The following is a 26,944-nucleotide window of genomic DNA, read 5'->3' on the forward strand; positions in this document are numbered from 1 at the left end:
ATAGAGCCAGAGTGATCTTTCTAAAATATAGGTATGATCATGTTACCTTCTTCCTAAAAGCCTGAAATGTTTTTACAATGCTATCAAGATAAAGCCCAAATTCCCCGTCATCCAAATTACTCCAGCCAAATTAAGCCCTTTCTAATTCCTCCAACAATCCATGATCATTCTTACTCTAGATATTTCCACATAAGATTCCCTTCAACTGATTGCCTACCTGATGTTATCAGTGTTATCATGCTATCACTATTTCTTAACTAACATCTACAAATCCTTGTGTCTCAGCTTAGATGCCTCATGCTCTCTAAATCTGCATTTAGTATACTCCCTTAGCACACTACTTATCCACTTAGCACACTCTATTATAGTCGCCTGTTAAATGTCTCTATCCCCCTTTTAGATCATAAGTACTGTGAGGGTTAAAACTGTACCTATTATAGCTTCAATGCCATGAACATTACCTGGCACAAAGCAGCCACTAAATAAATAATGGTTGGATAATGAACAAACGAATAAACAAATAAGACATCAGTGGAAGCACATTTACATCTGGACTTGCTTTCCTTTGCTTTCTTACCTCTCAATGAACAAAAAACAAGTAAGTTACCCTTCCCACCAAATAAGCCATAGCTTACAAAGTGCTAACTAACGTATAGTACACATGACAGCCAAAGAGAATTCTACCTGAACCTTTGTTTTCTCCTTTACTTGTCTTTCCTCTCATGTATAACATTTTCAAACTGAAAGGTTAAACAGGCTGAAGAAAGACTAAGCATGTGGCTGACTTTCTCTTGATCTGCCTGATGCCCTCCCCAAACCATCTATAAACGTGGTAATATAGGTACATGGGATAAAAAGAACCTATGGTAACATTTTGTTTGAACCAGAACTCCAAAGCATTAATTAAAGCTGAGCACACCTGCTCTGAACTGCAAAGTCAGAGATTTATGTCAACTTGTAAAGTTGAGGCTTTCTGACCTTTTGTAGGATTTATGTTTCCTTGAAATAAGCATTTCCTCTTTGTAATGCAATATTTTGTTTTAAAGTTTATTTCAGTGACTAACCTGCTGGTATAAACAGATATGCTGTTCAGTTCCTTTATTGCCTGGTCTTTACCCTTTTTACCCAGTGCTTGTCAAATATTTAATTTAAGGTTTTGGTTGAAAATAAGCAGGTCTAACTATGAAGCCTACAATTTCTAGCTCTAAAGTGAACTTGTTAATGAGGTGATCCAAAAAGATATCCATGCATTCAAATTCCACACGTCATCTAAGAGATTTAATCCCAGCTCTTCACAGATCTGCTCAGTTTGCAAAGTATCAGATACCTCACAGTGGTTTATCACAAGCGGGACTTAATTTATTAGGGTGATATGCATGTCCATGTGTGGAGTCCTTTCAGGTAAGACAAAGTTGTTTAACCAAAGGAAGATATTCCAATTTTGAGCTTCACACACTAATGCCTTTAGAAAGAGAGAGTTCTGTGAAGCGAACACATTCAAGTTGGTTACCTTGGATAAGTTCATTCCCAGCACCGTGACAGTCACCAAGCCAGCACAACACACCAAAGCACTGGAGCTAGAGAGACCAGAACTCGGTGGGATGTTTCCATCCACCAAACAATTCATTCCAGTCAGGTTGCTAAGACCAAAGTGCTCCTGAGAATAGAAGGGAAAACAGCACTTGTAACTTTGGTGTTGGAATCAAGGAGTAGCAAAAGCTTCTTTCATTCCCCAGAGAGCCAACGTTTATCAATGGACTTATTGTGCTATTGATAGAAACTGCTTGTGCAATTCGCTTTAGTGGAGTCTATACATGGCATTTTATTAAATCGTTCTTGGCCACAGGGTTTGGTAATCTGAAGATAATTTTTTCCTTTTTCAACAAAAAGCTATTGATCCATTTCCTAAAACTGCCTTGAATGATCTTTTTCTTTCTTTTTTTTTTAGAATATTTTTTTATTTTAAATATGAAATTTATTGTCAAATTGGTTTCCACACAACACCCAAGTGCTCATCTCAACAGGTGCCCTCCTCAGTACCCATCACCCACCCTCCCCTCCCTCCCACCCCCCATCAACCCTCAGTTTGTTCTCAGTTTTTAAGAGGAATGATCTTTTTCTTGAGCATTAATTGATTTGAACAGATATAGGAAAAATATTAAACAATTATAATTCAATTTCAGAAGGTCCTCTGAAGAAAAAATGTTCTAAGCTTCTTTGGTTCCCTTTTACTGATGGAAAAACCTAGGCACCAAAAGATTAAAAGTTTTTTTCCAACACACAGGGAACTGGGAGTAGAACCCAGGTCCCTGATTTCTGGTTGAGAACTTCTCCACTGCAGTCAAAAACATGGGCCAGGATACTGTCACTGTGATTGAATGTAAGTCAGCTATATGAGGAAATCCAGATTTTTACTAGAGTTTATAGATACAGTTTAGCCATATGGTAGCTTTCAAGACAGCCAAATTAGATTTCAGCCACAGATGAGAACACAGACTCTAAACGAAGCAGGGAAACTATTTCTGCAACTAGGAAAGCCCAAAGAAATAATGAGACTCTGATCTAAAGATGGACATCTCTAGGATACTTAGATGAATATCTCGGATGGCACTTAAGATGATATTATAACATAACCTTTGTGGTTTAGGATTAAAAATAAATTCAAGGCTACCTCCTCCTCAAGAAAAAGTACTAGTGTGCTTGCAAATTACTCAACCAGCTCAAGACCAAAGTACAAAATACTATTATATTACATAATTATGCATTTCATCAAACATATTATTCTAGGAAGAAATTTCAATCAACTAGTTAGAATAACCAAAGTAACAACAAAACTCTGCAAATTAAAGGCTGTTTTCTTCCTTAATTCTTTTTGTCCTTTTTTTCCTATGTTGGCAAAACTCACACACCACAAAAAAAGAGATTCTGCTGGATGTATTTCTCTTCTTGATTTCAAGTCATCTAAAAATTTCCTTTCCAGAAATACAAATTATAAACTGAAACACTGCTGCTGCCAATGCCCTTTCATACAGAACATCAGGCAGCTTGTTTAAAAAAAAAAAAAGAAAAGAAAAAAGAAACTTGGAGAATGCTATATATTTAACCATAAACTGATCCACAGTGTATCTTGAATGTGAATCATACTTACAAACTTATCACGCAATGTTTTAAATTAAAACGTACAACAGATTCAAAAACGTAAATGGATTATGCCAAATTCTGTCATAGCTCTATCGCAAAAGGGTAACATGTTCAACTTAATATAAACAGATTATCCTCTAAAATTTTCTAGTATTTGAATTTGAAGGTTTCTAAACAAACTAACATTTAAATTACTTCTCTGCCAAAAATTCTCTGTACAAACCTACTTTTGCACATAAGTGTCAAACCAGAAAAGAAAACTTCTAGACCTCAAATTTTCAAAAACAACACAAAGCAACATTCAGTATATTTAGGTCACTTTATCCATATGCTATAAAAAGCATGTGGCTATAAGGAAGATCAAATTGCATTTGCCAGGGAAATGCTTCCAAATACTGTAATTCCCACTAGTGCATATGATAAGCCAAATAACTTGAAGATTTAAAAGCTGCCAATACCTTTTCCCATAAGCTATTACCATGTGTCTGGAAAAAGAAAGAAAGAAAGAAAGAAAGAAAGAAAGAAAGAAAGAAAGAAAGAAAGAAAGAAGAGAGAGGAAGAAAGGAAGGAGAGAAGAGAAGAGAAGAGAAGAGAAGAGAAGAGAAGAGAAAGAAGAAATGAATGCAGGAACTCTAAAACCAGAACCACCATAATTAGAGTATAGAACTACACATCAGAAATAAATGTGATGCTTTTCTATGATGGCTATATCACTGAGTCCTAGGCTACTCATGACAAAATTTCAGAAAGGACCAGCAGGCAGTAAGGGACACAAGCTGTCTAAAACATGGATTTTTAACAAACAAACAAAATTGATTTATCAAATCAATTTTCTTTTTGTCCTTCATACATTTTTAATTTGGAGAAAAAGTAGAAATATTTCATTTTCTTGCTCTTGTACATGACATTAGAGATAGTCATGGTAATTATTCAATATTTCTAAGGAAAATACTTACACTAAAAAGTTTCACTACATCTTTTTTTAACTCCATCTGAAGTAGTAATAGCAGCACTGGTTACCATTTATTGAATGCCTACTATGTGTTGAGCACTGTGTAATCCTTGTAACAACTCTTTGCTGAACAGCAATGACATCATTATACAGAAAACCAATCTGAGACTTAAAGAGGTTGAATTCACACAGCTGAGTAATGCTCAGATTCACACCTAGGGCTGTCTAACTTGAAATCCTATTACAGTATATGCATACATATTGTTAGAAAAAAATGTATTGTAGATTATATCCTTCAAAAGAAAATTTATACAAAGATTTAAAAAAAGAAAAAGATTTGTGTTGGCTGCAACTGATTTATGAACAGCCATCACTGCCCCCTGTGGACATCACCCAGGAATAGTCATATCTACCCCATCCTCTGAAATACATAAATTAGCAAAATAGAACAGAAACATCAGTTAGCATTAAAAGGAGGCAAAAAATACATAGTAAGTAAAATAAATCTTGACATATAATATACATTATAAGCTCAACTGCTAGTAGTTGCCTTATAAACCGATTTACCTGAATTCCTTTAAATCCACATAGGAAATAGTTGTGCCACAGAGGCTTGGTTTTGTCAATCTGAATATTGTTAGCATTAATACTGAAGTCCCTGCAAAAACAAAGACACATTAATTTAAGTCTAGAGGCTGCAAAAATCCATAGCTGCAAAATCAATGGCTGACTGCTGCCATCTTGTGCCAAGAGGGTGATACTGAAATTTTATTTTCTATTTGTTTTCACATATGTGCTTTGCAGTCTACTCAAAAAACAACAAACATCTCCACATACTAAAAGGTAAGAGAAGTTGTAGTGACCTTAACAATTAAACTAGTTCCAATTGACCTTTTTTATTTCCTGAAACAAAGAGGAACTGATATATTTCAGCATAATCTACACCACATTTTATTTCATGATCATCCTTGTTAGGTTGATGTAAACCACAAACTTTTATCCTTTGAGCTTGCTGTTTGGCATACCTCTAACTGTAACAGCACTCAAAGCCTTCTTTCCCCACACTCTCTGCCACCCATCCAACTTTACTGTCTGTACAATTTAAGAAGAAGGAAAAAAAACCAAATAATGATGATTCTAATGAATCATAACTCGTTCAATAAGCCTCCATGAATCTATACTGATATAAATGAACAAATGAATAAATAGCTAAATGAAGGAGAAAGAAAGCCTCTTCCTTAGAGTAAAATGCAAAATAGCTGAAGTAGAATTAAAAAATCATTATTGGGGCGCCTGGGTGGCGCAGTCGGTTAAGCGTCCGACTTCAGCCAGGTCACGATCTCGCGGTCCGTGAGTTCGAGCCCCGCGTCAGGCTCTGGGCTGATGGCTCGGAGCCTGGAGCCTGTTTCCGATTCTGTGTCTCCCTCTCTCTCTGCCCCTCCCCCGTTCATGCTCTGTCTCTCTCTGTCCCAAAAATAAATAAAAAACGTTGAAAAAAATTAAAAAAAATCATTATTTGGCGAACTCTGATAGATTTTTTCACGAAAGAATCATTAATGGATGCTAAAGTCAGGGAGTAAAAATTTGATAAGAAATAAAATATTTACATAGATTCAAAAGTATTTCCCCAGCAGATACTTCTTGCAAAGGGCAAAAAATAGTAATTTTATGGCAAAGAAATCTGGCAGACATCCCCTTAACCAAATGATCAAAGTTAACAACACCGGGGCACCCAGGTGGCTCAGTCAGTTAAGCGTCCAACTCTTGATTTCAGCTCAGATCACGATCTCAGTTTGTGAGATTGAGTGCCTTGTTGGGGTCTGTGCTGACAGTGTGGAGCCTGCGTCAGGTTCCCTCTCTCTCTCTCTGCCCCTCCCCTGCTCGCTCTCTTTCTCTTTATCTCTCTCAAAAATAAATAAACATTAAAAAATTAATAACACTGATAAAGAGACATCGTGTGCCTCCTTGGTATCATACACTGAGAGCATACCACTTGATGTGTGGGAATTCTTTGTACTATTTTTGTGAGTCCTTTGTAAGTCAAAAATGATCTCAAAATGAAAAATAGATAAAGAGGTTTCTTTTTTTTTTTAATTTTTTTGTTTTTATTTTAGAGAGAGAGACAGAGACAGAGTGTGAGTGGGGGAGGGGCAGAGAGAGAGGGAGACACAGAATCTGAAGCAGGCTCTAGGCTCCAAGCTGTCAGCACAGAGCCTGACGTGAGGCTTGAACCCACAAACCCTGAGATCATGACCTGAGCTGAAGTTGGACACTTAACTCAACCACCCAGGCGCCCCCTGATAAATAGGTTTCCAAATCAGCCAAAGGACAAACTATATGAAGGAAGCGGGGGGGGGGGGGGGAGGTTGTTAATTAAAAAGTGAGGAAATAAGCAACATTTCCCCATATTGACTGGATACTTTTCATATAATTTGCTAAATACCTACTATTTGCCAATCACTGTAGTAGGTGCCCTCCATGCATTATCTTAACTAGATAACAGGGACACATCATCGCCTAAGAAAAATATTTAAATATGCAAGGCATTTGTAGGAGTATAAAGGTAAAAAGTAAAAGGCTTATCTTTTAAGCATTTGTAATCTAGCTGAGACAACATGAATACAAATCATGATCACACACTACTGTCACATGATGGTGTATAATGTGGAATGGGAAATGAGACCAAGAGGGCATCATCTCTATAATCAGCATATTAGAGTGGAGAAGGGAGGCCTTCCTGGAGGCTCAGAGAGGTTTAGTGGCTCTCCAAGGACATACACAGTATGACTCCAGCTCACAAGCTCTTTACTCTCATCCACAGGAGTTAAAATATATTGCTCACAGTCAATAAGAGGTCACACAATTTGGAAAGCAGATAAAATTATGTTAGCAAAACTAATCAAGTTCTGTTCCTAGCTAAGCAGAGATCTTGAAAGTCACCACAAAGAAAAAGAAAACTAAGAAGTGGGAGTCATGGGTGGGGGTATATAGAAAAAAAGTAGAGGAGGGAATTTGGACAGATATAGGAGGCTACATGAGAAATGTCAAGAAAACAGCTGAAAAACGCCAGTTTTTGCAGAATGAGGAATATAGTTTAAATCTGTCATAGAAAAAAATCTTCTCTTTGGTTAGATATTTCCTGTTTTTTCTTTCTAGCATCCTTGTCTTGTCTCCCTGCCCAGCCATTTCCTAACATTCAAAAGCAGGCACACATTTTCCCAATTCCTGCATTGTATCACCCATCTGCTTTCTCTACTCTTGCACCCATGTTGCAGAATGCTAGGGAAAAACTCCTGAAAATGAGCAGTTATGACTTACTACACTGGTAATTTCCACTTACACGTTTTATGCATTGATTCACTTGTTCTTCCAACAAACATTTGCCCAGTGTCTACCCTGGGTATGTCAGGCACTGGGCTAGACCATTTACAATAACAATATCATCAAAAAATAAATACTTAGAGAAAAGTTTGAGAAAAAAATGTACAAGACATACACCCTTACAACAACAAAATATTTCTGAGAAAAATTGAAGACCTAAATAAGTGGAGAGATATACCATGTTCATGGATTGAAGGAGTAAATACTGTTAAGATGTCAGTTCTTCCCAAATTGATCTCTATATTAAGTACAACCCCAATAAAAAGCTCAGCATGCTCTTTCATAGAAGTTGAATAGCTGATTCTAAAATTAATAGGGAAATGCAAAAGATCTAGGATAGCCAAAACAAATTTGAAAAAGACAAACAATATTAGAGGACTTAAGCTACCTGATTCCAGGACTTCTTATAAAGCTACAGTTTTCAATTAGCAAACCACATTCACCAATATATTAAAAGGATCATTCACCACAATCAACTGGGATTTACTTTGGGGATGCAGGATGGTTCAATACTTGCAAATCAACATCATACACCACATCAACAAAATGAAGGATAAAAATCATGATCATCTCAATAAATGCAGAAAAAGCATTTGACATAATTCAACATCCGTTCGTGATAAAAACTCTAAGTGGGTTTAGAGAGAACATACCTCAACATAATAAAGGCTGTAAATAAAAACCCACAGCTAACACCCTACTCAGTGATGAAAACCTGAGAGCTATTCCTCTAAGATGAGGAACAAGACAAGGAGGTCCGCTGTTTCCACTTTTATTCAACATAGTGCTGGAGGTCCAAGCCACGGCAATCAGACAAGAAAAAGAAATAAAAGGCATCTATATTAATAAAGAAGAAGTTAAACTGTCACTATTTGCAGATGACATGATGCTATATACATAAAATCCTAAAGGCTCCATCAAAAAATTATTAGAAGTAATAAATGAATTCAATAAAGTTTTCAGGATACAAAGTTGATACCCAGAAATTGGTAAAATTTCTATATATTAATAACTAAGTACCAGAAAGAGAAAGTAGGAAAAAAATTCCATTCACAATTGCACTGAAAAGAATAAAAGACCTAGGAATAAATGTAACCAGGGAGGTCAAAGACCTCTGCTCTGAAAACTATAAACCACTGATGAAAGGAACTGAAGACAACACAAAAAAATGGAAAGATGTCCCATGCTCGTGGTTTGGAAGAGTTAATAATGGTAAAATTTCCATAGTACCCAAAGCAATCTACAAGTTCAATGCAAACCCCATTTTGCACAGAACTGGAACAAACAATCCTAAAATTTGTATGGAACCATAAAAGATCCCAAACACCCAAAGCAATCTTGAGAAAGAATAAAGCTGGAGCTATCACAATTCCAGATTTCAAGGTACACTGCAAAGCTGTAGTAATCAAAACAGTATGGTACTGCCACAAAAACAGATACATAGATCAATGTAACAGAGTAGAGAGCCCAGAATATACCCAAGCATATAGGGTCTATTAATCTATGACAAAGGAGGCAAGAATATACAATGGGGAAAAGATAGTCTCATCAATGAATGGTGCTGACAAAACTGGACAGCTATATGCAAAAGAATGAAACCTGACTATTTCTAACACCATGCAGAAAAATAAACTCAAAATGGATTAAAAACCTAAATGTGAGACATTAAACCATAAAATCCAGAAGAGAACATAGGCACTAATTTCTCTGACATCAGTAGTAGCAACATTTTTCTAGAAATGCCTCCTAAGGCAAGGGAAACAAACAAACAAACAAAATATATATATATATATATATATATATATATATATATATGCATAAACAAAAGCATATATATATATATATGTATATATGAGAGAGACTATATCAAAATAAAAATCTTCTGAACAGCAGAGGAAATCATCAACAAAACAAAAAGGCAATCTACTGAATAGGAGAAGATATTTGCAAATGATATATCTGATAAAGGGTTAATATCTAAAACATATAAAGAAATTATACAACACCCAAAAAACATAATCCAATTAAAAAATGGGGAGAGGATCTGAATAGGCATACAGATAGCCAACAGATACACGAAAAGATGCGCAACATCACTAATCATCATGGAAATGCAAGTCAAAACCACAATGAAATATCACCTCACACCTGTCAGAATGGCTAGAGTCAAAAGGACAGGATGTGGAGAAAACAAAACCTTCATGCATTGTTGATGGGAATGTAAATTGGTATAGCCACCAAGGAAAACAGTATGGAGGTTCCTCAAAAAATTAAAAATAGGAATACCGTATGATTCAGTAATTCCACTACTAGGTATTTACCCAAAGAAGATGAAAACACTAATTCAAAGGGATATATGCCCCTCTGTGTTTGTTGCAGCACTATTTATAGTAGTCAAGCTATGGAAGCAATCTGTGTCCAAAAATCAATCAATGGATAAGGAAAATGTAGTGTGTACACACACACACACACACACACACACACACACACACACACACGGAATATTACTCAGCCATAAAAAAGGATGAGAACTTGCCATTTGTGATAACATAAATGGACATAAAAGGTATTATGATATGTGAAATAAGTCAGACTGAGAAAGACAAATACCATATGATTTCATTCATATGTGAGATCTAAAAAGGAAAACAAATGAATAAACAAACAAACAAAAATCAGAATCAGGGGCACCTGGGTGGCTCAGTCGGTTAAGTGTCCGAATTCCACTCAGGTCATGATCTTGTGGTTCGTGAGTTTGAGCCCCATATCGGGCTCTGTGCTGACAGCTCAGAACCTGGAAACTGCTTCAGATTCTGTGTCTCCCTCTCTTTCTGCCCCTCCCCCACTTACACTCTGTCTCTCTCTCAAAAATAAACATTAAAAATTTTTTTAGAAAATCAGAATCAGAGAACAAACTGATTTGTTCTCAAATCAAATAAATACAGAGAACAAACTATTAGTTGCCAGAAGGGAGTAGGGGGATGGGCAAAAGGATGAAGGAGAGTGGGAGATACAGGCTTCCAGTTATGGAATGCATAAATTACCTGAATAAAAGACACAGAATCAGGAATGTAGTCTATGATACTGCAATAGTGTTGTATGGTGACATATGGTGACTACACTTGTGGTGAGCACAACATAAGGTATAGAGAAGTTGAATCACTGTGTTGTACACCCGAAACTAATGTAAAATTGTACATCAATCATACTCAAAAAAGCTATAGTTTTCAGATAGTATGGTATTGGCATAAAGATAGACAAATACATCAATAAAACAGAATAGAGTCCAGAAATAGATCCATACATTTATTAGCAACTGCTTTTCAACATAGGCTGTCAAGGTAATTCAATAGGAAAATATCATCTTTTCAACAAATGGTGGTAAGCAATTGGATAGCCATATACAAAAAATTATAAACTTCAACACTTATGCTACATACAAAAATTAATTCAAACTGGATCATAGGCCTAAATGCAAGAGCTAAAATTATAAAATTTCCAGAAGAAAACACTGGGGAAACCTTTAGTGCCTTGGGTTTGGCAAAGGTTTCTTAAAAACAGTCAAAAACTACAAACTGCGAAAGAAAAAAAAATCAATAAATTGGACTTGATCAAAATTAAAAATTCTTCTTCAAAAGACATAGTAAAGAAAATGAAAATCCAAGCCACGGACTGGAAGTAAATATTTGCAAAACATTAATCTAACAAAGGATTGGTATCTACAATATAAAAGAAAATCTTGTAGGTGAATAGTAGAAGATGAAAATCCTCCTTAAAATTGGGCACAAGATTTGAACAGATGACAAATAAGTACATGAAAAGATGTTCAACATCATTGGTTAGTGAAATTAAAATTAAAACCACTACACATTTATGAGAGTGGATAAGATTTAAAAAGACATGTTAGCAAAAATGTAGAACAAACTGAATTCTCATATACTGGTGATAGGAATGAAAAATGGTACAACCACTTTGGAAAACAGGCAAGCTCTTAAAAAGGTAAATCAAACAGTCCTAGATATTTACCCCCAAAGATGAAATACATATCCACACATAAATTTGTACACAAATAACACTAACAGCATTATTCATAATAGCCAAAAGCTAGGATTGATCTAAATGCCCATCAATGGTGAATAGATAAATTACGGTATCTCCACTCAATGAATGTTACACAACTTGTGGATAATTCTGGGAGACACGCTGCATCCTTCCTAGGAGTCCTGGGAGAATGGAGACTCTTACCTATAGCAGGGACTACCTGCTTTAGTAATTCATCTCTGCTTCCCTAAGTCATTCTCTATGTTGTCCCATACCACTCCTGGGATCATATCCCAAATACTCTACCTTCATTCAAGTTTGTCTTCAGGCTCTGCTTTTGTCAAAAAATGCAACTGAATCCATATATTCATCATAAATGGAAATGTTGAAGTGAATTTGGGTAAATCAACATGAGAAATTATTATGCACCCAGTTTTAAATGTTTACAAATAATGACACAAATTGTGTTTGAGACAATGTAAAGTTTTCTTTAAAGGATTCAACATAGAAGTCAGAAATGTCTGTATCTTGCATAACCTGGTATTGTGCCTTATTAAAGGCACACATAAAATATTTACTGAATGAATGAACATTACTACAGGCAAACTGGCCAATGAACAATAGCCAAAAATAAAATCTACCAGTCATATGCCCAAATCTCTTTGTAATTAGCAAATCAAATCCATCATACCATACTATAAGTAAGTAGGACTCATCCTAGGAATGCAAAGATACTTCAAAATTAGAAAATTCATCATCGTTAATTCATAGTATTTTTTAACTGCTCTTCTTTTTTTTAATTTTTTTTAATATTTATTTATTTTTGACAGAAAGACAGAGCATGAACGGGGGAGGGGCAGAGAGAGAGGGAGACACAGAATCGGAAGCAGGCTCCAGGCTCTGAGCCATCAGCACAAAGCCTGACTCGGGGCTTGAACTCACAGACCGCGAGATCATGACTTGAGCCGAAGTCAGATGCTCAACTGACTGAGCCACCCAGGCGCCCCTTAACTGCTCTTCTATATTGAATAGACATTTAATAAAATTCAATACCCATTAACAGATTTTTTTAATATTGGCAAACTAAGAATTTTTAAAAAACTGCAAACAAAAAAGTATGTCCTTAACTTGATAAAGCATATGTACTAGAAACTTAGGTCTATTATGCACCGACTCTAAGTTTGTCACTGAGCCTACAGCACTGGAGAGACAACAGTACCTAAAGTCACAGAGTTTATAATCTACTGGGGGAATACAGGCAAGTAAGCAGGTAATTGTAATACAGCGTGGTAAGATGTTACAAGAGAATTAGAGGGTGCCCTAGTAACATAAGAAAGGCAGCACCACCAACTTTGCTGAAGACAGCTGCCTAAATAGATGATAAATACCTTCTGGGCAAGGACAGAGTTATTTTCATTTCTGTATGGCCCAGTATCAAAAACAATGTCAAGACACATGGTAAGTCTTCAGTAAACGTGTTTTAAATGAATGAGCAAATGAATAAAAAGGAACAAATATTAAAGAGCAGCCTCAGATTCCTTTGGAAGTCAGATACAGATTGTCAATAAATTAAATGATGTATTATAAATTTGATTTCTTCTAAAAAGTTCATTTGGCTATGAATGCACATGCACCGTTACTCACGGTAGCAATCCTAAATACTCACGGGTACAAGGGATTTGTATTGGCTAGTTGAAGAGTTTGTGTTTCCACAGGTTCCACCGCTATTAACATATCTTGTTCTACAGCCATAGGAAGAACAGAATACCCACAATAATCTATATGTTCTCCTAGAAAGAAAGAGAAAGAGTTTTTAACATTGCTAGCAAATGGAACAAGAGAAATTCAAGTAGGTTGACATACAAGAAAAACTTGACCACGAGCCAGGTTTTAACAGAAAATAAAAATACTATGGACAGAAAATGAAAGTTTTCTTTCTCTCCCAGACACCTGAGCCAGAAACTTCTGCTAGCATATTAGTTATTAGTTTCTGTTAATTTTTAGACTTCTTTAAATCTTCACAAGTTTTTTTCTACTTTCTAATTCATAGTGATCATCTTCAAATATTTTGTTTTGTGACTAGTTATATGGAGTATCAAGAACAGTAATCTCTCCTTTTCCTGTTGCTCTTTCATATTACCTTTTAAAATATGAACGGCTGAAGCCTTTAACACACCCTGCCTTGTATTAACATTATGTGACTCTCACTCTCCTCCTTGTTAGCCAACGTACTCACTAAAGTTGAGGACTTTGCTTTATTTATATTTTTAGCCTAAATAAATGCCTAACAAATTAGACTGGCATTGATAAGTTGTACTGAATGTGCTAGACACAGCTAGGATAAAAAAAAAAGAAGCAAGAATCAGCAAAACTAAAAGGCAACTGACAGAATGGGAGAAGATATTTGCAAATGACCTATCAGATAAAGGGTCAGTATCCAAAATCTATAAAGAACTTATCAAACTCAACACCCAGAAAACAAATCATCCAGTGAAGAAATGGGCAAAAGACATGAATGGACACTTCTCCAAGAAGACATCCAGATGGCCAACCGACACATGAAAAAATGCTCAACATCACTCATCATCAGGGAAATACAAATCAAAACCACAATGAGATACCACTTTACACCTGTCAGAATGGCAATCATTAACAACTCAGGCAACAACAGACATTGGCGAGGATGTGGAGAAAGAGGATTTCTTTTGCATTGTTGGTGGGAATGCAAGCTGGTACAGCCACTCTGGAAAACAGTATGGAGGTTCCACAAAAAACTAAAAATAGAACTACCTACAACCCAGCAATTGCACTACTAGGCATTTATCCAAGGGATACAGGTGTGCTGTTTCAAAGGGACACATGCACCCCCATGTTTATAGCAGCACTATCAACAGTAGCCAAAGTATGGAAAGAGCCCAAATGCCCATCGGTGGAGGAATGGATAAAGAAGATGTGGTATATATCTACAATGGAGTATTACTTGGCAATCAAAAAGAATGAAATCTTGCCATTTGCAACTCTGTGGATTGAACTGGAGGGTATTATGCTAAGTGAAATTAGTCAGTCAGAGAAAGACAAAAATCATATGACTTTGCTCATATGAGGACTTTAAGAGACAAAACAGATGAACATAAGGGAAAGGAAACAAAAATAATATAAAAACAGGGAGGGGGACAAAACAAAAGAGACTCATAAATATGGAGAACAAACTGAGGGTTACTGGAGGGGTTTGGGGGGGGGGGGATGGGCTAAATGGGTAAGGGGCATTAAGGAATCTACTCCTGAAATCATTGCTTCACTATATACTAACTAATTTGGATGTAAATTTTAAAAATAAAAAAATAAAATAAAATAAAAAAACAACAGTGAGGGAGACAAAACAGAAGGACTCATAAATGTGGAGAACAAACTGAGGGTTACTGGAGGGGTAACCAGGGAAGGGAGGGGGGATGGGCTGAATGGGTAAGGGGCAGTAAGAAATCTACTCCTGAAATCATTGTTTCACTATATGCTAACTAATTTGGATGTAAATTTTAAAAAATAAAAAATAAAATTAAAAAAAAGAAGAAAAAGAATTTTTAATCTGCACTATTTTATATATAATAAGAAAATATAGGAAACAAACTATTCTATGCATTCTAATTCCTCTATGAATCATATGTAGGAATTTTATTTCCTATTACACCATCATATTTTCTCCAGATTGCTATTTAAACTCAAGGTTGTTATTCATGAGATTGAAATACAAAATAACAATTCAAGAAAGAAATAAGCAAAATAAGCAAGCTCATTTATATTTCCCCAAGACAGGTTTTCATATCTGACTGTTCCTATGGCAAACACTAACCAACTAAGAAACACAAAATGAATGGAAGACAATTCAACTGCACAACTGCATTTTTTAATACTTATTATTAATATAGAAGGTAGCAAATCTTTTCCATATTGATGTAGCCTTTAAAATGAAATGATAAAGGTTTTTTTTTTTTTATGGATTGATAGTTTCACATGGAGAAGTGGTTTTCAAAGCTGCCTTTCTCACCAACTTCCTTCAAAGAAGACAATAATATAAAACAGTGGTTCACAAATAGAAAACGCATATTTATTTAAAAAAAAAATTTTTTTTTTTAACGTTTATTTATTTTTGAGACAGAGAGAGACAGAGCATGAACGGGGGAGGGTCAGAAAACGCATATTTAAATAGGCAGACCTCGAGGGAGGCACCAGGTTTTTTGTAAAAGCCACAGTGTGGATGACAGCCTTCTGGAAATGACAGATTCCTGCCCCTGTCAAAACTGATGGAATATCCCCACTCCCTACTCCACCCTACCCCACATCCCTGTGACGGGCAAGAAGGGAGCAGGAACTGCTCACAGGTGAGGAGAACAAGATGATTACATTTTGAATATTTTAATGGTAAGTATAATAATGCTTTAATAACTTCAGAAATTCATTTCATCCCAAGCACTAAGTAAATTAACTATATGGGAACATAATCCTCCCCCTTTTTTTAAATCAGAAGATAGTCACTGAATTTACTAGAGTAAGAATTATTCGTCAGGGAAATTCTTAGTTTGGTACCCTCACCCCCACAACTAGATAAAATGGCTCTCCTCCGAGAAAACTGCTTCTTTGCAGGCCTCCTGCAACACTGAAGAGTTGCTGATGTCCTCCTCCACTCTGCTATTACCAGGCCTTTTTCCCATCCTCCAGTTCTTGAAAGGCTCATGCCACATTCTCTCCTCTCCTTTCATCTCTCTCTTAGACACACTGCTCCTCCCTGAATACCTTAGCTATCTCGTTCCAGCCCCTCTCCATCCCAATCCTGGTAAACAACCTAATCCAAAGCCCCAGCTGCCTAATCTCTTGACCTCCAGAGAACTTGACCTCCTCTCTGCTTCGGCCATCTAGCACCTTGACAAATCCAGTAATGACTATAGACCTTATCACCTGGAACTTTTTCACTTATGAAATTTTGGTTTCAAATAGCATATTCTTTACTAACATTTTCCGTCCTGCCATTTCTCTTACTGTTCCTCCCACTAACTTGTTTGTCAGACTGCTTTTTGCCCTCTCTACCTTATAAGCTCCCTCCTGCCTTTCTTCCTTTTTCTACCCAGCATAGATTCCAGGATTCATAACTTCACCTGCTCTCCTATTAGTATCATCAACTTCCTGCTGCCATTGTCATTCGCTTGCAACCTCAATTCAAAACAACCTTAGATCAAACATTGGCACCTTGGACTAGCTCAGGGGGAGAAGAAAGAACAACTCTGCAGGTTGGTACTTTTCCAATTCTACAGTCTCCAGCTCTAGCCAGATTTCAATGCTACCCAGAAAACCTTTTGTTCCTCCAGTCATCTCCCTCTCCCACCTTTCACAAGGTTATTTCAAATGTCCCTTCTACTTAAACCCCACCTCCTTCATCTAACCTCCACAAGAACTCCCTCAACCTCTCTACCTAAGTTATACATTTATCTACATCAACCTGCATGTCTTCTGTTAAAAGAATCAAAGTAGCCCTCTTCTGATGCCCCTCTTGCCTTCTCAGGAAATCTGCTCCATCAATTCCTCCCTTCTCAGTTATCTATAATCTCTCTCTCTCCACTGGCTTTACTCTATTCCTCCTCCCTCCCTCATTTAACCATACTCAAACATCCCTTTTTAAAAAAAAAAAAAAAAAAATCCTCCATTATTTGCTTCAAAATAAAATAAGATCACCTGAGTTGATAATCATAATTGTTGGGGGCAACTGGGTCACTCAGTCAGTTAAGTGTCTGACTTCAGCTCAGGTCATAATCTCACGGTTTGTGAGTTCAAGTCCCCCATCAGGCTCTGCGCTGACAGTGTGGAGCTGCTTTGGATTCTGTGTCTCCCGCTTTCTCTCTGTACCTCCACCATTTGTGCTCTCTCTCTCAAGTAAATAAACATTTTTTTAAATATAATAATAATTGTTGGATACATGGGAGTTTTTTGTATGTTTACATTTTCCATTATAGGAAGTTCTCTTTTTAATCCTCCTTTGACTCCTGTTTTTTTCTCAGTTCCTCATCCTGTTTTCTCTTGATAGAACCTACTCATTCTTCAGGTCACCACCCTTTAAAAAAATTTTTATGTTTATTTTTGACAGAGAGAGGGAGAGAGAGAGAGAGAGAGAGAGAGAGAGAGAGAGAGCATGAGTGGGGGAGGGGGAGAGAGAGAGAGAGAGAGAGAGAGAGAGAGAGAGAGAGAGAAGAGACAGAATCTGAAGCAGACTCCAGGCTTTGAGCTGTCAACACAGAGCCTGAAGTTACCCACCCTTTTAAAAAGGCTTCTCAGTATTCTTCTAACCCAATGAGTAAATGTAAAATCATGAAAATTACTAACCAAAATTTGAAAATTTATCCTGCGGCACAGAAAAATATTTTCCTCTCTCACAAAAATCATATTAACAACAAAATTTCAACAAATTTTCAAAATAAATGGACAAAGTTAACACTAACAACATGGATTGGGAAAGATGCAATTTCCAGATGCAAAAGCTTTACTTGCTGTACTAAGATACATAGGAAATATTCTATTTTTTCAGTTTTCTTGGGAAAAATTAATACAAAAAATGTATTAACAGCAATTTAGATCTTACCAAAGGAAGAAACAATTAAGAGAAAGAAATTTTAAAATACCTATTATGTTGACTCTTCCTGGTGCTCGAACATAAAACTTGGGAATGGATCCAAACTTAGAGTTAAACATTTCCTTTAGCTTCATCAATCTGAGTGAACAAGAGTAGAATATTTCAGAATATCTATATAATAGAAAAACCCATAACACACACACAAATTAATTATTCCTAAAAAGAAAAGCAAAATTTTTTACCGACATACTTCTTTGAAAATCCTATTTAAGACAATACAGTGACTCCCTCAGTGACACAAGAGTATAGCTAAGCACATAGAAAAGTAAAGAAAAAAAAATGGATATACTCAACAGGAAAAACGATTAGCTTCAGTTGTAAAGAATATAACTTTCTGTACAATTCTCAATGATATTCAGAGAAAAATCTCTTTATCTTAAAAGAAGTAGTATGGGAAAGTATTTCAATTTCCTAGAGCTACCGTAATAAAATATTACAAACTGATTGGCTTAAAATAATAGAAATTTATTACCTCACTATTCTGGAAGCTAGAAGTATAAAATCAGAGTGTTTGCAAGGCCATGCACCTCTGAAAAAAAACCTGTACAGGTGAATGAAGCCTTCCTTCCCTCTTTTTAGTTGCTGGTGGTAGCTATTGATCCTTGACATTCTGTGGATACAGCTGCATCACTCCAAACTGCCTCTGTCACCACATAGAATTCTCCCTATGTGTCTCTACCTGTATCTCAGCTTTTCGTTCTTATAAGGACACCAGTCTTATTAGATTAGAGCCCACCTTAATTCACTATGACCTCATCTTAACTTGATTACAGAAGTATATAAAGATGCTAGCACAAATAAGGTCATATTCAGAGGTTCTAGGTGGACATGAATGAGGGTTGGGGGGCACTATTCAACCCAGTACAATACAAGTAGTCAAATGAAAACTAGACTGGATATCAGGAGACCACAGTTCTAATTTCAGTGGGGCAAATCCTTTTCCCTTGGCCTCTCTTCTTTGAAATTAGAACTAGATATTCCTTACAGGCCTCTTCTAGATCCAAAATTCTTAAAATAGACTTAATTTTATATTAAGTCATCTCAATGCACTTCTATGAATACCCGTCCACTGTTTATAGTTCCACATCATAGTGTATCTGAATAATAACACCAGGACAATAAATATCTGTTAAAGCCTATCATATTCAAGACACCCATTAGTTAACTGATCTTAAAGATTAATTAGTTGTAAGAAACAGAAAATCACACCAAGGACAGATCAAGGAAAAAGGAAATCTATTATAATGATAGAAAGATATGGAAGGTATTCAAGATGGCCTCCTCGGAATTGGATAGCCATCAGAAACTGTTTATATTAGTGTCTTTGGTTCTCTTTTCACGTCTCATTCTATCATCCCTCCAAGACACTATCACTACTCTGCTCCATGCTGTTCACATTTCAGTTGCCTCTGTGAGCCTCTTAGTTTCTATTCCTCCATACCTTCAGTTTCATGACACTGTGGCCTCAACTCTATAAGATTTAACAGCTCCAATGTCCTAAACTATCTGATTAAGTCTCTGTGTCCATTAATTCAAATTCTCAAAAAAGATAATCTGGTTGACAGTTTAGGTCCCGTATCCATCCTGGTCTATTTTTCAACAAGAGGGTGAGTTTACTGATATAAATAGGTCAGTTGTCTTAGTTACAAATACAATTACTTGGATCTACTCCCTCAGCCAAGGCTGTGGATGACAATAGAAGATGTGGGCAGGGAAACAATAACAATAACAATTAACAGGGTTATCAGTAGCACGTCATTCAAGACACATTTACTGGATTCCCAGGTAGGTATGGATAATGGTGTCTGCCTAAATCTGAGTTGCCTCATATATCCTCCAAAATGATTTAGCACAAGAACAAGCAAACGATATAAAACCTTATCTTTATTATAACTAGAAACAGAGAATCCACAAACTTTAAGTTACCTATAAGAAAGAAAGAAAGAAAGAAAGAAAGAAAGGGAACCACTCTGACCACTAGAAACTCAGTGAAAAAGAAAAGAGGAGAGTCAACAAAACTAAGATTAATCTAAAACCACAGGAAAGAAAAAATTCCACCCATTTAAAAATGGGAGGTATGGGAGAAGAAAAAATAAAAATAAAATAAACTAATTGATTGCTATATAGGCAACAGGTAAAAGTTAAAACATATCAGTTACCATGATAAAGCAACATTTTCTTAATGTTATCATACAAGTATATGCAAGGATATTATTAAACCACTAAAAAAAAAAAAATTCTTAGGGGCGCCTGGGTAGTTCAGCTGTTTAAGCTGATCTTGATCTCAGCTCTGGTCATGATCTCACAGTGAGTTCGAGCCCCATGCCAGGCTCTGTGCTAATGGCATGGAGCCTGCTTGGGATTCTGTCTCTCCCTCTCCCTGCCCCACTCTCCCTCTCTCACTCTCTCTCAAAATATATAAACTTAAAACAATTTCTTAGAGAGACCATGGCCTGTGCAGTCAGGTGGACCTAGGTTCAAAACCCTTCTTTGCCACATGATGAAATTCCTTAAGCTCATTTTCTTTATATGGAGTGTAAATATGTATCCCACAGAATTATTTAGGAGATTAAATAAGGGAGTGTGGAAAGGGTCTAGCTTCAGGCTGGCATGAAGGATTTGTTTAAGAAATGCTAGATTCTTGGGTTCCTTACTGTTTCTATTCTAGAGCATGTGAATAAGAACCCACTAAAAGCAATGAGAGATGGTAGGTAATTAAATATTTAGTCTCTTTAGCTGATATCAGGACTGGAAGCACTATTGGAGCACTGGGGTGATCTTAATGATGCTGCTAAACCCTGGTACTCTCTGCCCTGCATCTTCCATTTTATAGAGAGGGTTGAAAAAACTTAGGTTATGTGTCTGTCAAATTCTAGATAGAATTATTTAAAATGTTTACATTTTTCAATGAAAGAAAATGGACATAGAAAATAGTAAAAGGCTAAATAAGAAAAGTCCTCTGCTTTCTCAGAGCATTAAAAAAGATACATAAGTATAAAGATAACCAATAGAACAAGAATATAAATCTTCCTAAACACCAAAGAAATTTCAAAAAATATAGGGGCAAAGAAAGCAGACAGATAAATATAAATTGGTAAATAAGGAAACACAGAAACTATTCAGAAACTATATTATAAATAGGGGCGCCTGGGTGGCTCAATCGGTTAAGCATCCAACTTCAGCTCAGGTCATGATCTCGCACTCCGTGAGTTCAAGCCCCGCATCGGGCCCTGTGCTGACAGCTCAGAGCCTGGAGACTGCTTTGGATTCTGTGTCTCCCTCTCTCTCTGCCCCTCCCCCACTCATGCTCTGTCTCTCTCACTCTCAAAAATGAATAAATGTTAAAAAAATTTTTTTAAATAAAAGAAACTATATTATAATACATAATTATAAAATAAAACGAGTTAAAAATCAAACATGTTAGTTACATCAATAAATGTGAATGGGCCTACCTCACCTATTAAAACAAAAAGACTTGTAATTAGCTCCAAAAACAGGACCAAACTATATGTTGTATACAGACAGCACTAAAACAAAGTCATTCAGAAAGACCAAATATTGAGGAACAGGCAAAGGTATTCCAGGCAAATAGACACAATAAGAAAACAGAGGTAGTAATCCTGATATCAGACATCATAGAATGTAAACCAAAGAATATATAAGGAAAATTCTTAATGCTAAGGGCTGCAATTCAAAATGAAGGTAACTGTTTAAGAAAGGCCCTCAAAGGAAACTGCAACCACTTTTATAAGGCAAAAACTATAGACAATGTAAGAAAATATAGATAGAAATACACCAACAATAAGAGACTATAAGATACCTTCCTCAGTATAAACACAGATCAGGTTGGAGCGTATGGGTGGCTCAGTCAGCTAAGCCATCCAACTCTTTGGCTCAGGTTATGATCTTGTGGGTTCGTGGGTTTGAGCCCTGCATCAGACTCTGCACTGACAGCATGGAGCCTGCTTGGAATTCTCTTTCCCACTCTCTCTCTGCCCCTCCCCACAGGCACGTGTTCTCTCTCAGTCTCTCTCTCTCTCAAAGTAAATAAATAAAATCTTTAAAAAAAAAAAAAATACCAGGGGCACCAGGGTGGCTCAGTCAGTTAAGCACCCAACTCTTGGTTTTGGCTCAGGTCATGATCTCGTGGGTTCGAACCCCCTCTCAGGCTCCACAGTGGCAGTGCAGAGCCTGCTTGAGATTCTCTCTCTCTTCCTCTCTCTGGCCCTCTCCCTCTCTTTCAAAATAAATAAACTTAAAAAAAAAAAAAACAGATCAGGTGGACAAAAGGAAGAAAAGAAAGACCCAAACAACAAAATTGATAACGTAGATTATGGATGTGTACATATATTTAACATTATACTCTGATAATGGGGAATGTAACTTAAGGACACATGGAATATTCACAAATATTGATCATATATAAGATCATAAAGAACTTATCAGTAAATTCCATGAAGTAAAAATACTAAAAACAACACTCTAAACTCAATACAGTAAAACTAGAAATTATTAAAATCAAACCACAAAAAGGTCCTCCAACCTACTAATGTTTAAAGTGCCTTTTAACTCTTGGGTGAAAGAGGAAATGAACTAAAAAAACAGTTCAAAATGAATTTAAAAAAACTTCAGAGAAGGAGGAAATGAACAGAAAGTATAGAATTTCTAATAATAATAATGGCACTATATATCAAAATCTATGGGATACATTTAAAACAATCAAGAAAGCCTATAGCCCTAACACTTTTGTCAATACAAATGAAAGAATGATAATAAGTGAACTAAATTCTCAGCTCAATAAGCTAGAAAAGAACAAAATGAACACAAAGAAATCATAAGAAAGGAGACAAGAAAGAAAAAAGTAGAAAGCAATTATTCAGGGAATACAAAAACAGTAGACCTAATTAAATTAAAATCCTTACTTTTTTTAAAAAAACTTTTACAAAATAGACAAACCACTAGCTAATTAATTAATAAAATGGCGGCTGATAAAACACAAATACGCAAAATAAGAAATGACAATGGGGAAATAATATTAAGCAGAAGAAAACTAGACAGTACCTAATGAAACTATATTGGCATTCATTTCTACCCAGAAACCCTATGTCTAAGAATTTACCCTGAAGGATTACCCCCAACAGTATGAAAAAACATATGCATGAGATTATTTATTAAAGAATTGGTTATAATTACAAAATACTGGAAACCTAAATATTCTTTTATAAAAGAGTTTTGAATAAAGTATGGCCTATTTACAAAATGAAGTACTATGAAATTATAAGAAAAGAACAGTTTTCTAGAAACTTTTCTAGAAGCAGTTTCCAGAAATTTTTATCAAGTGACTTCTAGAATAATTTGTTATAAGAAAAAAGCAAGTGAGGGGGGCCTTAGTGGCTCAGTTGGTTAAGCGTCTGACTTTAGCTCAGGTCATGATCCAGTAGTTCGTGAGTTCAAGCCCCGCGTCAGGCTCTCTGCTGTCAGCACAGAGCCTACTTCAGATCTTCTGTTTTGCTCTCTCTGCCCCTCCCCTGCTCCACCCCCTTTCTTTCAAAAACAAATAAACATTAAAGGAAAAAGAAAAGAAAAGAAAAGAGCAAATGATATGCTGAGATGGCCTAGAATCATTAACAACCCAGTAGCAATGAGCATTCCCAGTGTTCAGATCTTGGTTTCAAAAGAAACCAGAGCTCATTAAAGAAATTATTCCAGCACCAGGGCAGAAAAAGTACGGGAGAAACCTGAAACATCTTGCTGTGCCAGAAAGTTGGGAAGTGCTTAAACAATGATAGTGACATGTCAAGTCACAAGAGCTCACATAAGGAAACTCCCACTGCCCAAATATTGAAAATTTTGAGCATCAAAATAGCAATAAGGGTAACATATTATAACCCACAGAATAAAATAGAAACCAATGAGTCCACACTGACATAAATAAATGGAAGAAAAGGGAAACACTTCATTGCACTAGAATGCCAAATAATAAATGTTAAAAAAAAAAAAAAAATTAAACACTAGAAAATCACCATTTGGTGACCATGATAGTAATAATTGATACTGGCAAGGGTCATCAATGGATGCTAAAACCAGTAAATGAAAGTTTGATAAGAACAGAATATTAACATATTCTTATAGTATTTCACCAAAATATCCTTAGTAATTATGGAAGAAAAGGATAGTAACTTTGCAGTGGAAAAATCAGGCCGGTGTCTCCTTAACCAAGTGATCCAAATGAACAGCATTGATAATGGGACAAATAGGCCTCGTGTGTCTCCTGATAATGATGTACTAAGAAAACAAAATTAATTTTTTAAGTATTCCTACCAAAAATGGATGAAGTGAATCTAATTGTAAATATTAGATAAACTCGGTATAATCATGACTCTTACACAGATTTTAAATGAAAATGTTAAATATTTTACTTCTCTCATTAATGACAGAACCAGTATGATATTATAACCAGTTGAAGTAGAATCCAAAGTACCACTCATGTACAGTCAACTAAGGAATGCTGAAATGAATTTACAAACAGATGCAAACCGGCAAAACTGGTTAATAGCTGGGAGGTACAGTGAATCGTACTCCACCAGGCACAGTTTGCAATTTCTGTGGACAAGATTCATTTGCATTGCTCTCAGTTTTCTATGACCTACAGACCTGTAAACAAGCTTGAATATAACAAAAGGCTCCCAGCCACACAGAAATCAGGTAACCTAGAAGGGTATTTTGGGCAACTTCTGGTTCTCTTGGGATGTACCCAGTAATCTTCTGGTCTTTTTCAAAGTTTTTTACAATTTTTCCTACAACCCAAATTGAGAGATATTCTATAAAATAACCAATCATGAAATACAAAAGACACAGCAACTGTACCACAATTAAAAAAAAAAAAAAAAGTTTTAGGGGTGCCTGGGTGGCTCAATCAGTTAAGCTTCTGATTTCGGCTCAGGTCATGATCTTGCAGTTGGTGAGTTCAAGCCCCGCATTGGGCTCTGTGCTGACAGCTCAAAGCTTGGAGCCTGCTTCAGATTCTGTGTTTCCCTCTCTCTCTGCCCCTCCCCTGCTCACACACAGTCTCTTTCTCTCAAAAATAAATAAACATTAAACAAAAAATTTTTTTAAGATTTAAAAGACAACAACTAAATGCAACATGTGTCCTAGATTGGATTCTGACCAAGAAAAAAAAAAGGTCTTTTTCTATAAAGGACATTAGTGGGATAATTGGTGGTACTTTGAGGCCTGTCAATTAGATAATGCTGTATCAGTATTAATTTCCTGATTTTGATCATTGTATTCTGGTTATGTTGGAAAACATCCTTGTTTCTAGGAAACACACTCAAAATTTTAATATCAAAGAGGCATCCATCATGTCTTCAACTTAATCTCAAACTATTCAGGAAAAATTGTAACAGAAAAACTGATGATGCAAATATGGTAAAATGCTACCATTTGAGGAATCTGGGATAAGAGTAGACAGTAATTTTTATACTATATTTTGACTTTTATGGAAGTGTGAAATTATTTCAAAATAAAAAGTTTATTTTAAACAAAAGAAGCATTTACTGATGCTTTACTAAGCACTCTACTTAGAAAGAAAATTAATAATAGCTCTCTAGGGATTATAAAAATCTGGCAGAAAAGATAGTTAAGCTAAAAAGTACAATACAAAGAGACAATAGAATGATAAGCCAGACAAATACAGTCCTTTGGGAGCACAGAGAAAAGAGATTTCTCCCTACCAGGGGGAATGTGGATGGTAAAATAAACCTAGAAGGGAGAGCATAAATTCGAGAAGGCTCCTCAAAGAGATAATAGTTAAAATGAATTTTAAAAGATGATGTTAAACAAATGGGATGGGGTGATGCATTCTAGGTAAATGAAAAGACCCAGCATGCTGCATTCAGAAAATTATATTTAGGGTTTTTAATACATCAGAGGAAGAGGCTGGTGGTAATCAAGCCCCAGATCTTAAAAGGCTTGGTATACCATATTGAGGAACCTGGCTTTTAACCCATAGACAATGGATGTGAATACACATTTAAGGATGAAGTGATATTAATCACACTTGATCTTAGCCAAAAGGCCGAGAAGCGATGGAGTGATATTAATCAATTTCACACTTGAAAAACTCACGTTTTCAAGTATTTGAGAGATGGGTTATAGGAAGGCAAAGCAAAAACAAAGAAATCCAACAGATGGCCATTTGTAGTAAACTAAGAGGAAGGGCTGATGGGGACAGAGAAGGGTGAAAATTAAATTAAGGTGATATTAAGAAAGTCAAATCCATAAGAATTGGTGACCAATTAGAAGTGGGAGAAAGTGAAGGGGCGCCTGGGTGACTCAGTCAGTAAAGCATCTGACTTTGGCTCAGGTCATGATCTCCCAGCTTGTGGGTTCGAGCCCCACGTTGGGCTCTGTGCTGACAGCTCAGAGCCTGGAGCCTGCTTCAGATTCAGTGTCTCCCTCTCTCCCTGCCCCTCCCCTACTCACACTCTGTCTCTGTCTCTGTCTCTCTCTCTCAAGAATAAATAAAACATTTAAAAAAAATTTTTTTAAATAAGAGGGAAAAAGTGAGAAATAGGGAGAAGCATATGATAAGTACTAGCTTTCTTGCTTCCATAACTACACTAGCCTCAACAGAGGTTCAAGTTGTTTCGCTTGTGAAAATCATATGCAGACAAACTTCAAGTTCTGCTGAACACAAACAAGGTGGAGTGCTAACAGCAGAGTTAGAACAAGACTCCTAAAATGTGTTTTAATAA

At 36.1% G+C, this 26,944-nt stretch overlaps 1 protein-coding gene across 3 annotated transcripts in view; it reads right to left on the reverse strand.

Moving 5' to 3' along the window:
• GALK2 (galactokinase 2) overlaps window positions 1-26,944 on the reverse strand; it is a 140,281-nt gene that overhangs the window by 95,759 nt on the left and 17,578 nt on the right. For all 3 annotated transcript variants that reach the window (XM_042942087.1, XM_042942088.1, XM_042942086.1), the window contains exons 2-5: window positions 18,178-18,266; window positions 13,182-13,305; window positions 4,661-4,751; window positions 1,511-1,657 (exon numbers count right to left, since the gene is read on the reverse strand). In XM_042942087.1, the coding sequence (XP_042798021.1) occupies window positions 1,511-1,657; window positions 4,661-4,751; window positions 13,182-13,305; window positions 18,178-18,266 (451 nt within the window). The remainder of the gene's footprint in view (window positions 1-1,510; window positions 1,658-4,660; window positions 4,752-13,181; window positions 13,306-18,177; window positions 18,267-26,944) is intronic.

Source organism: Panthera leo, chromosome B3 (genome assembly GCF_018350215.1).
Source record: "Panthera leo isolate Ple1 chromosome B3, P.leo_Ple1_pat1.1, whole genome shotgun sequence".
Classification (NCBI taxonomy): Eukaryota; Metazoa; Chordata; class Mammalia; order Carnivora; family Felidae; genus Panthera; species Panthera leo.